At 34.7% G+C, this 18,954-nt stretch overlaps 1 protein-coding gene across 1 annotated transcript in view; it reads right to left on the bottom strand.

Moving 5' to 3' along the window:
• Positions 1-6,012: 6,012 nt before the first annotated feature.
• The window catches only part of LOC107677052 (beta-arrestin-1), a 40,455-nt gene continuing 27,513 nt past the window's right edge, over positions 6,013-18,954 (bottom strand). Inside the window, exons 3-13 of the mRNA XM_016471842.1 lie at positions 16,829-16,889; positions 15,096-15,140; positions 14,548-14,744; positions 14,351-14,410; positions 14,182-14,249; positions 13,336-13,471; positions 11,987-12,071; positions 11,825-11,897; positions 11,597-11,734; positions 11,428-11,511; positions 6,013-6,839 (exon numbers count right to left, since the gene is read on the bottom strand). Coding sequence (XP_016327328.1) covers positions 6,716-6,839; positions 11,428-11,511; positions 11,597-11,734; positions 11,825-11,897; positions 11,987-12,071; positions 13,336-13,471; positions 14,182-14,249; positions 14,351-14,410; positions 14,548-14,744; positions 15,096-15,140; positions 16,829-16,889 — 1,071 coding nt within the window. The 3' untranslated portion in view covers positions 6,013-6,715. The remainder of the gene's footprint in view (positions 6,840-11,427; positions 11,512-11,596; positions 11,735-11,824; positions 11,898-11,986; positions 12,072-13,335; positions 13,472-14,181; positions 14,250-14,350; positions 14,411-14,547; positions 14,745-15,095; positions 15,141-16,828; positions 16,890-18,954) is intronic.

Genomic DNA, 18,954 nt, shown 5'->3' with positions numbered 1-18,954 from the left:
TCATGAAAAACATGATTTTATATACACCAATTAGTGTAAAAAATTAAAACTTTTTTGTAATATAAAAATAGCAATTTAAACTATATAAAAAGCATTTACTAATGTATAAACCCAAGTGTGTTTAATAATATATTTAAATATATAAATATTGGCTATTACACGTGCAGTTAATATACTATATAATAATTTTGATAGTCCACTTGAGATATTTTACTAACTATAAGAAACTTTGCAACTACATGTCAACAGTCATTAGAGTATTAGTAGACTGTTTGTTTAATATCTGCACACACTTTATTTTGATGGTCCCCCAACAGTCATTCTACGGACTATAAATAATTTGGCAATTATTTTAATACTCTAATTAGTTGACATAGTTGTAAAGTTATTAATCGAAATAAAGTGTAAACAGATATATGTTATTTTAGTATCACTGAAATCCTTTATTTTATTTTATTATTTTTATTTTATTGTGGGGACATTTCATTCATGTTTGGAAATCATTGCGTAAAGATCTACCTCTAAGCACTCTGAAAAATGTAAGGTGTTTTTATATTGTCACCTAAAACTATTGTAAATGTTTGTTTTATACAGTATGTTATATATGAGCAAATTTTATTTATTACAATCTTCTTTAAAAGAAGAGAATGGTGTTTTATAAGTTCAATAAACTTAAATAAATGTTGAATACAAGTTTTAAAATATATGATAAATGGTTTGCTTTGCTTTAGTAACATGTTTGTTACTATGGCATGTATAATTATATATGTATTACCACCTTCTTTAACCCTCTGGGGTCTGAGGGGGTTTTGGGGAACCTGGAGAAGTTTTGACATGCTCTGACATTTGTGTTTTTCAGTATCGTAAAAATATATTAATGGCTAAAGTCTGATTATACTGTATTCAGCACAAACTGGGGTACAATAATATGCGAGCAGCATGAATGTACATGCTTGTGTTTTTGCCAAAACAACGTTTATTGTTTGTTTTATAACGTTTTATAACGGTTAGTGAAAAACTAAAATTTTTGTTTGAAATGCTTGTTTAAAATGAATGATGAATGATTTTCTTTAGTAACATGTTTGATACTATGCTGTCATATATAAGTATATATTTTTATTTATTACCATATTCTTAAAAATTGAGATGAGTCTCTTTTTAGCTTGTAATGTTTATGTATGTGCGTGCTTGTTTAGATGATTTATCAGAACACAAATTTGTATAATGACATGGGTATTACACTGCTATACCAATGTAAATGTGTTTATGATGAAATTTCTTGAGTCCTCATAATTAAGATCGCTTGCAAACAATATTTAATTAAAATAGAATCATATGCAGAAATTTTTGTGTGATGGGTAGGTGTACAGTTTGTACAGTAAAAAAATAATTACGCCTATATGGAGTGTCCCCGCAAACCAGATATGTAGTAATACTCCAAATGATTGACCTGTGCAAAATTTATCCCCATGAGCATAACAGCTTTTTAAATTATACTAAATTATGTTTCTGAAAATATAAAAAATGTAGAAAGTTTACTGTGATGGTTAGGTTTAGGGGATGATACAGTATAAAATCATTAATATAATGTAAATATAAATATAAAAGGTTCTAAATATATTGTAGAAACTTAAATTTTCCTGTGAAACTGCTTTGCAACAATTTGTTTTGTGAAAAAAAGCTATAAAATTTTAACGTGAATTGAATTATGCCTATGGAAAGACTCTCTAAAACATGACAATGACATGTCCGGACATGTCGGGGGATCCCGATAACCCTTATCGTTTGGCCTGTTAAAATATTTTTCACCCCTTTACTTATTTTGAGGTCGCTGACTCCTCATTACAATCGACCGATAACTTTTTCTAACATGGCAAACTCTTTTTCCCGCTCCTGGTAAAATGTACAATATTTTTAGTGACGACTAAAACTAGTGTAAATGTTTTGCTTTGTTTTATATCCTGTGTGATCACATAATTTATTTATTTTAATTTCATTTAAAAGAAGAGAATAAGTCTCGGATGTTTGAGTGTGAGAGCGAGAGAGAGAGATAGAGATAGAGATAGAGATAGAGACAGAGATAGAGAGACAGAGGTTTTTAGAGGTTTTTGTAAACCCCTCATTCGGACATTGGTCATCTGTGCACTAGGAAAACTTTTTTCTCACGGAAAAATGTAAAGGATTTTATTTTTACTAATTTATTGATTTATTCATTAAAGTACGTAAACATATGATGTTGCTAAAAAGAGCATTATTTGGTGTCACAACATGGCGCCGGCGGCAACAGCGAGAATAAAAGTTACGCCTTCTTTCTTTGCGTGAACATTTGGGTGGCGTTATGCAAATCTGCCCACATCGTGATGTAGACGTGGGGGCGTGTTAGAACGAGCCGTTTTAGGTAGGCGTGGTTGACCCTTAACTTTTATAAAGAATATCTCTTTGGATTTGAGACTTTAGTCTTTGTAACTTTACAGATCTTCTTTATGCACCAAGAGCTTGTAACACTCCAAAGAGAAAGGAAAACTTGAAATCGCATCATATGACCCCTTTAAGATTAAAGCTTCTTATTTATTTATTCATTAAGCTAAATGTTTATTTTCAATTTCATTATTACATGTGTTATTTAATACCTTTTTTATATTGCTGAGAATCATTTTATACAGTCATCAGATTATATGTGTGTGCGCACACATATTGTGATATGTTAAAATTGTTTACTTATTTTTGATATTATCCTTAAAACCAATATCTTCTTTCTCACATCTCCAGAGAGAGAATGACCAAAAATGAAACCGGATTCCTCCCCAGACATGTGGGCGTCAGATGCCGGACACCACCAGATGTGGGTGTTCAAAACGGACCATAAAAGCACAAAAACATTCCTCAGGACTTCATTTATGGTTTCGTCACCGGACAGAATTGTACAAACATCATATTTCTGCCCCCGGAGGGCAAAGGCCGACATCGGAATTCCACATATGCTGATTTACACATCTGGATGTCATTAACAGGTCACGGGGTCAACACGACGTGAGTGGTCGCAACGTGGGGGGAGGGGAAAGGTCAAAGCCATAAATCATTCTTGACACTAGTGTTGGGATGTTCTTGAACGATTCGTTCATTTTGAACAAATCTTTAATGTGACTCGACAGCCCCATACGCTTTAACCAATGCAGTCTGAGCCGGAAAGAGAATTGATTCGTTCATCTCTTGAGTCTTCGGGTTTGAGTCGTTCATTCATCACATGACAGCCCCATAAGCCCAAACCCGAAGACTTGTCAGAACTCAAAGGTCCGAGTCAGTAAAATGATCCGAACTTCCCATCACTACTTGACACATGCCGAATTGTAGGGACTACTTCCCTGACATACAGTAAGAGTACTGAAAAACAACTGAGATCTCCTTTGTGGTTCTAATTAATATCATTACCATATAAAAGTGCACACGCCAATATCCGAATTTCTGAAATTGAGGTCCTGCTGGCAGAGGTAGAGGTTCGTGCAGGGATGCTTTTTATTTAATAATGTGTAATTATTCTGTGGGCAAACAATGTGTGTGTGGTTATATTTTTTCTATTGACTATTGTCAAAATTACTACTTCTAGAAACAACACAAATAATAATAATAATAATAATAATAATAATAATAATAATAATAATAGTAGTAATTATAAAACAATTAGGTTTCCAAATGTAAGAATAAACTACGAATTCAAGTTAAATTTTCAGTCATCTTATAAAAAGTGATCCATCCTACTTTTAAAATCACTTGCTATGACAACTAATAAAAAGTTTAATAACATGAAATTCTTGCAAAACTTAAAAAAAAAACATTATTGAAAGAAAAACTGTACATTTCATATCATAATAAAATAAATCATTACACGATTATTGGTCTCCGGTCTAAAAAAAATCCTGCATGTGATTTGGCATTTCTTTATATTTACACAGTTTACTATTAATGTACTGACACAAAAATATGTAGTGTATTTTATATATATATAACTGATGTAAATGACAAAAACTAAGTTTAAGGCTGATGTCTCTATTCATTTTCACAGAAGCAAAGGAGCAGATGTTAAATAAAATAATAAATAAATTATAAATAAAAACAGTTAATGTTATTGAATAGAATATATTAAAACTGTTATTGCATGACATAGGCCTATTCTTATAGGCTATACAAAATCTGACTACACTGCACAATTAATCTCTTACACTGCATCTTTGTTGTTTATGATGAATTCGGTGCTTGCACATACACCGCGTTTATTATTATTGCAGCTTAGATGTTCAAATAGCTGCAGTACTCCGATTTTGCCACAAGGAAAAGTGCGTACGCCTGCTCAGACCCTGACGTGACGGTAAGTACTTTTACACGACAAAGACCGTTTTTATAAATATGAACATTGCCGTGGATTTTAGCGTACGCACACTATAAGATCAAATCTGTGCGTACGCACATTTTATAAATGAGGCCCAGGGACTGTAATGTAGTGCATTAAAATTAACTGTTTGATCCATTGACGTTGATAACCACAGTGTCCAAATACTTCAAAGTCTTCATTTGAACTGTATATTGTACCTAATTTGTATCATTTGATGTTACATTAAATGTAAATACATAGAATATAAAGAAGAAACAAAGACTTTGATATATACAACATTATATATTTAATATATTGTAATTTCTTCTTACAGTGAATCATCAATACCATTGACACATCTTGCCTTATGCCAATAGTCAAGTTTATTTATTTTATAATTGTGGTTTATCCAGCACATGGGAATTATATTATATCAGTTCACTGAACAATCAATTTTCAATTAATCATTCTCGTTTTATCTTTTTTTTTTTCATTTCTTTTCTTTTTTTTTTTTTTAACAAAATGTTTCACAAAACATACAACTTGTTGACGTTTCATGCAGCAAGTCAAGGCCTCATTCATATAGAAAGCACATAATCTTTGCAATGTATAAATAGCTACATTTCCAATGAAGTGTCATTTAGTTTTGGTAGCTCTCCAGTTCAGAGAATTACTGGATGTGACTAGAGTAGTTTGGACAAGAATGAAATTGCCCATAAAAATTCGAATTAATAATTTGCCCAAATATTTGAATTCTGTCATCATTTATTCACTGTTATTTTGTTTCTAAACCTGCATGACTTCATTTCTTTCATGGAACACAAAAGAAATTTAAAGAATGTGCTGTTTTTTTTTTCCAAAGCACTTACAATTAATGGGGACTGGAGCTTTCAAGCTTCAAAAAGGACCATATGGAGAAAAAAACATCTTGAAAGCATCATAGAAGCATTTCATGTGAGTCTGTGTGCTGAAGTCATTTTGATTTGTTGAAGTCAAGTCATCTTTATTTATATAGCACTTTATACAATACATATTGTGTCAAAGCAGCTTTACAGTGTTAAACAGGAAAATAGTTTCAATAATGCAAACAAAATTCAATTCTGCCGTAAAGCAGCTCTAAAAGAGGACAGTAGTAAACAGTTGAGCTTGAACTGTTAGAGAAACCGAATAATTAATTATTAAATAATTCATTCAAAATCTAATCCAGTTCCAGGGTGCTGGAAAGATTATTCATGAATAACAACTTAAATGTTGATTTCTTAATCACACAAGCTGTATTCATTCAGAACATTTCATACAATATGCACATGGCACAAGTTGAAGGGATTTTTCATGATACTCTGGAGCTTTTAAATCCTTACTGAAGCTTGAAAGCTCTCAGTTAATTGTGATAGCAAGGGGAAAATGGAACATTTGGAAAACTTTGGAATATTCTTCCAAAGTTATTTTCTGTTCCACAGAAGACAGATTTAAGCATACATATAATTTATTCAGAATAGAGACTGTAACTAGAATGTTTGTAGCTCATGACTATTCATAGGTTCTCTGTTTGAGAAGCGTCACTTATGTAAAAATATCATATAGCAATATATAGTGCCCTTAAAGATATATAGGCATTGTTTATAATTAAATGATTTCATAGAAACCCACTTTTAGAAATAGTTGAAGATTGTTGAGAGAGAAAAAAAATGTCATAAATGGTTGTCTCATTATGTCATATAGTCTTTTTATCAGTAGTGTATTCATAACTTTTGTTAGGTAAGATAACTTTGAGATATAATTTCTTTCGAAACGTGGAAAAAAAAATACTTTCACTCTGCAATGACTGATTCAGATGCTCTCAGTTGAGAAATGAGACATTATAAAGATGATTCAATTTGGCAGCTTTTATAATAAAAATACTAAATTCAGTTCCTTTTACAGTAATTAAAACAACAAATTCCATACATTAAATATGGTTCAATACTAAGCCACAGTCCTTAAACTCTTCCTCTGTTCTAATCAAAGGAAGAATCTATAAAACAAAGCAACAACAAAGGCATGCTACCACTGATGTTTGATTTAGCTATGATGAGAAGCCATTGCCTCAACCCTAAATGACCCTCAAATATCCGAGGCACTCAGTGGCCGGCCTATCAACTAAAATCTCACCTTCTAATCGCTTCAACGACAAGGTCACATTTTCTACACTTACGTTTTTACTGTACACCCTTGCAGGATGGAAGAGACAAATGTGAACAAGAACACAACAACTGCACCACTGTGAGTGTGTTAAAGGGTGTCCCATTTTCCAGGTTATCTCAAAAGGGTCTCTTGTATCGTCACAACAAGGAAACTCTTATCTGCAATCTATCTGTCATTCAGTTTGGGTGAATCGGCACCCTCCTCATCTTCATCTTTGTCATCTTTTGCCCCAATCAGTCGTTGTCGAGCAAAGTCCTCAAAGATGATGTCATCGTCACTAGGGACAAACAATTACAGAAACATTCATCAGTTGTGCGTTTCCCTGAACGCATTTTTGTGCTGTTCTTTTTTCTTATGTACAAGAACAAAGAACGTCTCGGTTACGTATGGTAACTCTCGTTCCCTGAAGGAGGGATGAGGCAGCGATCGTGACCATCACCCAGCACCAGGTAACGACCGCATCCAGAAACGGCCGGGTGATACGTTGTCTATAGCAAGACCCACATCGTCTTTACAAAGATGTAACCTCAAGTTTGCCATGCAACCTCGTCTTTAAAAAGACGCACCCGAATTTGCTCTTTTAGGGAAAAAGCTCTTTTAGCGTGCTGAGGCGCACAGGGGAGATGATCACCTGCAACACAAACAGGGGGTAGTGCAGCCTGATGTGTGCAATCCACTCGACACGGGAAACCACCACCGCTGAAGCGTCGTACCGCCAACACGAAGAGCTCTCCAAGAGCGCGCTGAACTCGTTCAGTCTTCTTCTCTCAGTAGAGTAGTCAGGAGCAGAACGATGTGATCGCTCGGCTCCGAAGTGAAAAGCTGAATATGCGCTGCATCTGCTGCCTACTTATACTCACGCTGTGATCAGCGGCAGCTGGATGCAATAATCGCATGCCAATGTGCATTGGCTCGTTTAGTTTACACTCGAAGTAGATTGGTCTCTCTAAGCGACATCCCAATTCGTCGGTCATCCGACGTGACGTGGAGAGTGACCGACTGAAAGGGAACTGTTGACAAAGAACAGACAGCTTTGCAGTGAGCAATTATTAGCGTTCATGACATTTTATATAGATTTTTTTCCTTCAATTAGCTTTAGTAAAAATCAAACAGAGAATTTTAGTGGAATAGAATCTGAACTAGGATCATTAAATTTCTCGCGATTACTATCCCTCAGTTAGATTAGGTTTCACTACAAATTGAATTTTCAGCATCATTACTCCAGTCTTCAGTGTCACATGATCCTTCAGAAATCAGTCTACAGTAATATGCTGATTCGGTGCCCAAGAATCATTTCTTACAATTATCAATGCTGAAATGCTGAAAACTATGGAAGCCCGTTTCCGCCACTGAATAAAAAATATAAAAAAGGTTATTGTGACTTTTTATCTCACAATTCTGACTTTTTTTCACAGAATTGTGAGATATAAACTCACAATTGCGAGTTATTAAAGTCAGAATTGCGAGATATAAAGTCAGAATTGTGAGATATAAACTCACAATTCTAACTTTTTTTCTCAGAATTGCGTGATATAAACTCACAATTGCGAGTTATTAAAGTCAGAATTGCGAGATATAAAGTCAGAATTGTGAGATATAAACTCACAATTCTAACTTTTTTTCTCAGAATTGCGTGATATAAACTCACAATTGCGAGTTATTAAAGTCAGAATTGCGAGATATAAAGTCAGAATTGTGAGATATAAACTCACAATTATAACTTTTTTTCTCAGAATTGCGTGATATAAACGCACAATTGCGAGTTATTAAAGTCAGAATTGCGAGATATAAAGTCACAATTGCGAGAAAAAAACTCGCAATTCTGACTTTTTTCTCACAATTGAGAGTTTATATCTCGCAATTCTGATTTTTTTTTCTCGCAATTCTGACTTTATAACACGCAATTGCGAGTTAAAGTCCAATTTTGAGTGGGGGGGTGGGGGACTGATATGTTCTCACAATTGCGAGTTTATATCTCGCAGTTCTGACTTTTTCTCAGAATTGCGACTTTATGTCTCGCAATTGCGAGTTTATATCACGCAATTCTGAGAAAAAAAAGTCAGAATTGCGAGTTTGTATCGCAACTCTGAGAAATAAATTCAGAATTGTGAGATAAAAAGTCAATAATTTTTTTATTTTTTATTCAGTGGCGGAAACGGGCTTCCATAGAAAACAGTTGTAATACAGTTGCAAAACATTTTCTGAAGGATCATGTGACACTAAAGATGAGTAATGGCTGCTGAAAATTCAGCTTTGCATCACATCTATAAATTACATTTTACAGTATTCAATCAGAAAACAGTTATTTTAAATTGTAATTATATTTTACAATATTACTGGTTTACTGTACAGTATTTTTGCAGCCCTGCTGAGCATAAGAGAATTCTTATAAAAATGACAGACAAAATTGTTGATTAAACATACATAAATACATACATACATAAAAACAAAAAACAAATAAGAATTATATGTATAACCACAAGGCTCAAAGCAGTGTCACCATATTCTAATTTGTTGAGATAGTGAATTGGTGGGTTTTTGTTAAATGTGAGCCAAAATCGTCACAATTAAAAGAACCAAAGACTTAAACTACTTCAGTCTGTGTGCATTGAATTTATTTAATACACGAGTTTCACAATTTGAGTTGAATTACTGAAATAAATGAACTTTTTCGCGACATTCTAATTTATTGAGATGCACCTGTATGTCTGGTCCACCAAATGCTTAGAAAAATGATACCTCAACTCTCCTCAATAAGTTGCACAATTTGAGGTTTCATGTCTTTAGCACAAATGCCAACACATTCTCACTCACAACTTGTCACATATTGACACTTGGTCAGGTGACTTTTTAACAAACAGGGTACCACTTTAGCATCAATTTTTCAGTGTGCAGGCCAGGGTAAACCTTTGCCGTCAATATTCTGATGCGAAGAACATGATAATTTTATCGTCATGATGAAATTATATAATGGCTAATAATTTTGCCATTATAACATATATTTTGGACAGGGGCGTTTCCTCCGGGGAGGCATGAGAGGCAGTGCCTCCTCAAAAAATTGGATGAGAAAAAAATTCATAGTACAAAAATAAAACAATGCCAATATTACAAAATATAACATTAAATAAATTGCTCGTTTTTCTAAAGAAACATTGTCCAACAGCGACACCAGCAGGTAAAGTTATATTGGGAGTCCACGTCTCTCTCGCCTCCCCTGAACCCATTGAGTTTTAACAGGTCATGTGAGAGGAGGCAGTGCCTCCATCATGATATGATTGGATATGACTGGTTATGTTCGGCTGTGATTGGTTCATGTGATTAATCCCGACTTTTGTGTTCGTGTGCATTCTTCGTTCGCGAATCAGTCTGAATGAACAATTTAATGGCGTTAATGGGAAAACTAATTTTAAAAAATGGGGAGGCTAATTTAAAAAAGTAAGTAAACAACCCACTGTTACGTCAAAATAAGACAAATTGAAATGGCCTGAAAACATGATCTGTGGGAGTTTTTAGTGAGTAAACAGCTTGGTGAAAGTTAAGGTAAATCTTTGTGTCTGTGACCAATATTCGCCGAGCTTTGCTGACTGATGAGCTGAAAAATTCAAAAATAGTTCAAAGTTAACTATTAAAAATAATATGAACATAAGTTCACATATAAAATATATTGTTTAAACTGTTACTGTCTTGAGTTATTATTTTGGAATAAATGTTTTAAAATGCTTTAAAACACTAACTTGATGAGATTCATACTTGGATTTAATAAATAGAATATTGTTTACATTTTTAATGTAAAAAATACAATATAAAATAGAATTGAATTGTTTTTTGTTTGTTTTTCTCTTTTTATGATAGTGTAAGTAATGTTTATTTAACCAAAAAAATGTGACTAGGCCATGAATTTACATTTGATCAAAAAAAAAAAAAAACTGTGGACTTTGCCTCCTCATTTCAGAACACCACCGCAGACCACTGATGTTGGAGCATGATTTTCAATTTAAACAGCCACAGCAATTTTATTTACATTACATTACACTATTTAGACATTTATGAGCACATAACCCAACCCCTGCCCCTAAACCCAAACACTTGTCAATCTAAAACACAGGATATAACAGGCAGATACAACTACAGTCACAATTATTCCAAGTCTTCCGAGGGCAAACGATTGATTTGTGAAAGGAGACACGATGACCGTCTCCATCATCTGCCGCACATTCAAAAACTGACACCAGAAGAAGCGTTGCGTCAGCTTTGGTAGTGAAATGCCATTGACTCTTTGTGTCTCTGTGACCAACTGCGTCATGCTAAAGTTCGGGTGTTAACAGTTCGGACCTCGTTAACAGAGCGGGATCATTTTCAGCGATTAAAACCTTGTGTTTCATTTTGTTTTTCAGAAGACTTGAAAGGCAACACGAGTTGTTTATGATACTTTTACACTGATTTTTGGTCAGTTTTTGCAGTAAATACTTGTGACTGTACGTTTATTTTCCTGTTATGCATTTTATAATGTTGAGACGTGGGTAGGTTTAGGGTAGGGGTGGGGTTAGGTGCTCAAAATATCTATGAAAGTATAAATCTAGATAACATAATTTCTGTTTTTACAAATGCATGAAAATCATTAAATGTGTCTTGATCTGATGCATAAGGCAAACAACTGAAAGCAATGTAGTACCCTGCATATCAAAAAGTTGTGCTAAAGGGGTACCCTGTGCATTACAAAGTGATGCCAAGGGGTCCTGACCAGTGTGTGACAAGTTGGAAGTCAGAACGTGTTGCAAATGCCTATGTGCTATGAGGAGTAGGACATTTGTTTAATCTTATTGTAAAGTTAATTCCAGCATCACACGCCACACAGGATGATCAAAATGCAAACGTACCCTCCGCGAGACACCACCAGCTTCACTTTCACCTTATAAGAAACAATGATGCCCAGAATTTCCTTATTGGCCCCCTCTCTTAACCTTTTTAGAAACAATGCCATGGAAAGGTGAATTAATAAACATTACAAGAAACACAATCCACTTTTAAATGAGGGATTGTACTTACAATGTACTTGAGGCTAAATTTGTGTCTTCATGTTTGAGTTTGCCATCCAGAGCCAAGCCACGTTTCTCTCGGTTATTCGCGAGGTAAGGTGTGAGAGTGTATACTTTACAAAATGTCGCACTGGGGGCCACGATATCACTAGAACAGGAACAAAGCAGAGAGTAATTAATCGGATGTAAAGTTGTGTTCTCATACGGTAGCTGAGTGTTCAGTTTACAGAGGACTTACTCTGATTCCTCTGTCGCCACTGGACACTTGTACTGGGCAGTGTTGAAGAGGCAGATATCAGCATATTGACGCACTGCAATAATAGAAATAAGTGTTATTGTTTCTTAACTACACACTAGTGTAAATACAAAGTCTGTCCACTATGAATAACTGAATGTGAACCTGAAATCTTGATTTTTTTTACTGTCTTGTTTGTGTTGTTTGTGACATGGACGTTGACACTGATTGGTTCACCATGATAGTAAATCTGAAAGACATTAAACAGTTAATTAAGTTAATATCAGCATCATTCAAACGACAAGAGTTAATGGCAGCATAGGTCAAAAAAATATCGGTATGTGTTTCTGAAGAAAATCTGATATTGAAATTATATTATAGTCTAAACTCTAAACAATTAGGCCTAAATATTTAGGATTTCTGTATTTGAATACAAAATCTATTTGAATTATACCATTTTAACATAAACAAACTCATGCGATGCATATTTGTCAGTCACACATAAAAAACAGGTACGATTTCTTTAGTACTAATGAACTGAACGTGTTTTGAATACACAACAATCAGGTTTCATACATTTATCATCAATAAATCCAATTTCTTTCAATCTCATATATATATATATATATATATATATATATATATATATACATACATATGTATGTATGTATGTATGTATGTATATATATATTTTTTTTTTCTCAGAAAACTGAATATTGCTTGTTTCAAAGCTAGCCATATTTTAACGCCGTTCGTGATTTATGCTGGTTCTAACTGATTCTGAAAATGTGATTATTTCAATAAAATAAAATGCAAATAGTTACATTTTTTACAATTTATGAATATAGTTTTAGGATTTTAATAATTTCTTACCTGTTTAAAGTGTAAAAAAAAAATATGCAGCACATTAAGTTTATTACTTAATGTTAAAATTATGTAATCCAAATGGATGAAAAGGCCTAACTAATTTTTGAGCGATTCTGTTTTGTTCGGGGAGAGATCCCAGGTGTGTATGTATATATACACATACAGACATTACATTTAATAACATGCCAAAAGTCCTTAAAGACATGCTGAGGTCCCAGGTCTAAAATTATAATTAAATAAATCTAATTAATTTTCAGATTCCTGATTTTGTGAATGCATTGTAGCGTTATACATTCATGCCAAATGTCTTTCTAGAATTGTTTTATTATTATCTTTTGTTTAAAGCTTCAATAATGTCTGCGTGAGTTTCTGAGTTTTCATAAGGTCATCAGAACATATTACAAAATGAAGAGAAAATTTTAAAAAAAGCATGTTTTATTATTATTATTATTATTATTATTTACTACTACTATAACATTGTGCCTGCAGGATTTCAGATGTAATACCCTGGTTCCATCACTAGATGTACTCGTTGTCACTGGATTAACTTGGATTAGTAATTAGCTGAACTCTCTCTCTGTCTATGTTGTCTTTCCTCAATAGTCAGATATCTTATCCAGACCAGCAGAATAACCAGCCATCCCTACCTCTTTGTCAAGTGAGGCCTCCAGGTGTAAAGGCTTGTCTGACATGAGAAACTGCCTTGTGGTTTCAGCCATTGGCTGTGGGCCCGGCTTCTCTGGGGCATACTGCACTTTTCTGATGACAAGACGCACTGAATTCCTGTAGAATGGCAGTTAATGGGACATACATATTATCATTTGTGACATTTACTGACTTTTACGAAATCTATGTTGTGAGTGGTTGTCAGGGCAATGGAATGTGTTGCTAAGGTGTTGTGAGTGGTTTTCAAGCATGTTGCTTTGAATTGATTATAACAGTAACAAACTAATAATAAATAAATGATCATGTATTACTGTGTGTTAGACAGACTACTCACTACTACCAGGGCAGTCATGGCCTAATGGTTAGAGAGTCAGACTTGTAACCTCGCAGGTTCGAGTCTCAGTACCAGCAGGGATTGTCGGGGGGGGGAGTGAATGTACAGCGCTCTCTTCCACCTTCAATACCATGACTGAGGTGAGACCCTTGAGCAAGTCACCGAACCCAATGCCGCAGCAAAAATGGCTGCCCATTGCTCTGGGTGTGTGTTCACTACGCACTGCTGTGTGTGCGCACTTGGATGGGTTAAATGCAGAGCACAAATTCCGAGTATGGGACACCTTTGTCAGATCCCAGATAAAATGAATTCAGCAATCATAAGACACTTTCTCAAATGTATTCAATCGGAAATCATTTGGTCTCATCTGTCTCCCATATTTTCCAAAACCACATTCCGACAATGTTGCAAAACTGCTAAAAAGAAAGGTAATGAATGTTATATGTGTTGCTTTGTCAGTTATTCAGTTGGGTGCCATTGTGAAAGGCTGTACCTTTTGTGGATTTTTTCTTCAACATTTTCTGCACAGAAAGCTTTCACTTCAAAGTCAACCCCGCAGGCCTTTGCAGATAGGAATAAGAAAATGTTACTCTGGAGTGTGAAACTCTGCAAAGCCCCTTTACTTATCTATCAAAACCAACATTATTTGAAGGAAAATGTACCTTTCCTGTATCCTCTGGCCCTGGTTGTAACGTGACAGAACAGGGTAAATTCGGCGGAATCTGTGAGAAAATTTTCGACATTTAAATTTGAGGTTGAAATTGTAGCACAGATATGAGGAAGGGACCAAATTTAATCAGAACTGAATCCAATATGACATAGTTGGCATTATGTCAAGAAAATGAGAAAGAAGATTCACCTCGAAGGTGAAGGGGTAAGCATGTTCTCCAAGTTTCTTTATCAGTCGCTCTTGTAGACGTGTCAAACTCTTTTTCTCTTCAGGCACAGGAGGAAATGCCTGGATGTTGGCCACAAAGAGGTCTTTGCGAAACGTCAAGCCAAGAACGTCCAAGTCCTCCCTTCCATAGCGGAAGGCACACGTCAGTGTCACAAAAACTGAGGAAGAATAAAAACAAACTTCTCAGTAACTGTATGGTTAATGGATTTACAGTCAACATTGTACTCCCTATTCCTAATAAAAGAAAACCAGCAACAAATGGGACGATTATTGGCATACAGTAAGTGTACAGAGCTATAAAATTAATATGGAAAGCACAGCTCAGATATTAGCCTTGGAGATAGATGTAATGAGTGAGGTTTGAGTTCATATTGAGATCTCTGATTTATGATTGCTGGTATCTTCCAAATCTGAGCACAGTTTTTAATGCTGAGATCTAGTCTGAAACATATGTGAAATTACTGAGGAGAAAAATCTGTGAGCCAGAAGTGTGGCAAAAAAAATCTCACCCTTTCTCTCTTTTAAGTACTCTGGATCAATTAAAACCACACCATCTGAAAGAGCAACAAAAAACAATTGTCAACTTTATACATGCTTAGCTGTGAAATGATTGTTATATTACTACTTTAATTTTTAATCCAAAGCATCAAACTCTGTTTAAAAAATAAAATGATAAAATGTGTTTTCTTTGATGAATCATTTTGCAGACAATAAATGTGGTAACACATTACAGTATCTGTGTTAGACAAGTTTAATAATTTACATTAGTAAATTAGTCATTTTAATCAGTTGTATTTGCAAGCAGGGTAACACTTGTCCGTGTTACACGTTACATGTACTTACTATTATAATAACAATTAATTATGCATAATTACATACAAGTAACCCAAATCCTAACCCTAACCATATAATAAGTACATGTAGTTAATCAATATTACTCAGTACTTATATGTATAATTACACTGTAACAAGGACACCTTAAAATAAAGTGTAACCGCAAGCAGCTTTGTTGCGTAATTACAAAGTACACATACATATTTATGACTTATTAATTACAATGAAATTTCAATGTAACATGATCATGTACATCAGTGTTAATTTTGACAGCAAATTTTGATTTAGTTTTAGTTATAGTATTTTGACTAAAATACCATTTAGTTTTAAATCTACAGTAAATTTAGTCGGCTCAAATCTAATGGGTTTAGTTACAGTGCATTAAGCATTTCTCTAAAATTTCCAAACTCATTATATAGGTTTGATATTAAGGTTTTATTATGATAGACACCGATTTAACTGCGGTGACACACAGCATGCCTTTATGTTAAAAGTAAATAAAACCACTTCTCATAAAGAACAAGAACATGGTCTTCTTTTTAATGAAATACCAATGGTTATATAGGCTAATTATGCATTCTTTATAACAACTTGTTTACCATATTCTTCATTCTTTCAAGCAGACATATTTATTTCTATGAATAAATTTTGATTAATCTTTAGGGCTACTAAAGTTTTTCAGTCAAGAGCAGTGCGTGATTTTCTTTTGTTGCTTGATTAACATCAATGACAATAGCAACTAAATTAGGCTGCTACCCCTTTAAAACCGAATGCACAGCTGCAATGGATGCAATGTACTGATACACGTTCTCCCTACTGTTTACGTTCACTTAAGACTTAATCAACTGTGTTTACGTGAATACTCGTCAAAATGGACAATTCGACATCATTTTGTGTGTAATTCTCCGTTCATGCGACGCGAAAGAGTACTCACATACTGTGAGAGGCGCTTTCTGTGCGTGTATGCTTCAGTGTCTGCGCTCAGAAAACCGGACCGCATTGAGTTCTCTCTTGCGCTGTCAGATTTATCCATATGTCTGCTCTTCTCTTATTCCCACATATTGACATTTTTGAACATTTTATGCAATGTGCAGCAAGTGTATGTTAGCTTATGTCCCGCCGGTTCATATGTACGCATCTAGCCATCGAACCACGCAGCAGATTCGTTCTGAATGAATCTCTTCCCAAATCATCCCTCCCTAACATTTTCGTCTCGTTTTTATTCGTTGACGAAAATGTCAATAGATTTACATCATAGTTTTTGTCATTCACAAAGAGTTTTAGTTCGTTATCGTCTCATTGTCGCCGGTGAAAAAAATGCCGTTGACGAAAATTATTCATCAACGAAATGAACACTGATGTACATAAAGTGCAACTATAAGTTAAGATTGTGTCTCTTATTGCCTACCCACAGGCTCCACAAGATCCACGTGGTCGACGAAATCCCTCTTACCAAGGTACACAGTTAACTGAAAAGGCAATCATAAAATTATAGTATTAGCACAACACATAAAACAATTCAAGAACAGAACAATTTGAACTGAGCTAAAATGTCCATTTGTGCCATTGTGCATGTGAAGTTTTATATTTACTTTTTATTAGCCCCTGCAAAATTAATGTTTTTATGAAGTTACGAGCACTAATTTGTCTTTTAAGTGCATTTTCCATCAAAACCCATTACTGAATTGTCCCATATGATTAAATGTTTCTGTAATGGTTGTGTTGTGCCGATCCTTAGTAAAGCCTTTCCCAGCTCTGCAGAAGGCTGGGTGCTGAGTCACATGCCCCTCTTTCATATTCGCCCCACGCCCGCTTCCTGCTCAAGGACTGTCGCGGCGCACCACAGGTCTCCCTGCTAATGATACATATAGACTTGTGGCTATATGCTAACCGCACAACCATTGTGAGCTGGGACCCATCCGTCTGGCTAACCGTGTCGCAAGCATCAAATCAGATTTTGGAACAAGAGGTACTTTGCTGCTCAATATTTGTGGTTAATTCAGTCATAAACATTTCATAACAGGCAGTGCTGCACTCACTGACAGAAAACCTTTGCAGTATCAGAATCAAAACAACTGACTGTAACATTATTGTTAGACATGAAGAAGGGACAAAATGAATGTAATATTACCTTCCCATTTGGACTTGCCTTCTTAAACACCCTGTGGAAAAAGAAGAGTAACATAAGTTGGTAATATACACTTTGCTAAGATGCAGCTATTTAAATGAGCTGTAAGCAATTTGTTGCCATGCAAAAACAATTCCTATCACCTGACAGACATCACTGAAACAGGAAAACAGTGAGAAATCACACTTGTCTCTGTGACAGCCTTAGGCTCTGTAAATCAATGGCAGTTGCTTGGCTGGTGCAGAACCTCTAAAGCATGCAATCTGAATGCTCTTTACTTTAAGTGCACTTATTTCTGTTTTTCAAGGTTTTGTATGTGAGGTTACCATATCATCAGAAATTTTGAGTATTGAGTCATTTTATCAGTAAATCAGCCAAGCCCTCACAGCCAGAGGAGAACGTGCCCCCGTGGTGATGACTGGTTTCTTGTTCGAGTTTTTCGTTCCTTGCCACAGTTGCCTTTGGCTTGTATATTAGGTAACTTAAGATTTTATGTCCTATGCACAATGTGTTATGTCATTACATGACTTTCAATTAACTCCTCAAACTGCTTAGGGGTCGGCAAAATTATCAATATTTTAACACTGTGCGCATCATTTAACCATGACAATGATACACATCACCAAATAGTAATTAGACTTGTTAATACACCAAACTGTTATTAATTTGAATAAAACCTTACAGGTTTACCTCAATATGACCACATAATGAATTAATACCTTCAACCTACATCTACTACAGTATAAGTATATCAAACTTTACCCACATACATACAGTATTTTACTACATTGTAAAAGAAAATTGTGTGACATAAATTACAGTATATTCCAGGTTAATAATTGCATGACTTTCACAGTCATTTCTCAGTGGGACTTCTCTTGCATCTAACTGCACTCTCAGAAATGTATTGTAAACAAACAGCATCATGCTGTGTTTCTACAGTGCAGATGTACTCTGAAGGCACCCAGCATGCAATGCAGCATGAATAGATCATGCTGTAGAGTTTTTTTCTTTATTCTTGTTGGTTTTATTTGTGCTATTGAACTTGTTTTTGGTTCACTTTTAGCAGTTTGTGTTGTTGGTTTATGTTGTAAGTGTTGTTTTTATTTGTTGAGTGTTACCATTGTTGTTTTTTGATGGTCGAGTATTGATGTCAAATCTTTCAAAGACTTTTCTCAGCAGTTGTATCATTATTGTGAAAGATCCATCCACAAACAGTTATGAATATAAAATAAGTTATTGATTAATCTTTGTGCTTAAATAATGGTAAAATAAAATCTTCATGTTAATGCTAAGAACAGGTTGACTATCTTAAAGTCAGGCAATTAGCTTATTTCATATTTAAGCTTGTCATCATTTTGACAAATGCTTTCATTTGTCACACTTCTGACATGACTAGATCAGAA

The sequence above is a fragment of the Sinocyclocheilus anshuiensis genome, unplaced genomic scaffold, assembly GCF_001515605.1.
Source record: "Sinocyclocheilus anshuiensis isolate Anshui unplaced genomic scaffold, SAMN03320099.WGS_v1.1 scaffold24, whole genome shotgun sequence".
In the NCBI taxonomy this organism is placed as follows: Eukaryota; Metazoa; Chordata; class Actinopteri; order Cypriniformes; family Cyprinidae; genus Sinocyclocheilus; species Sinocyclocheilus anshuiensis.
This window is presented reverse-complemented; position numbering and strand designations above follow the sequence as displayed.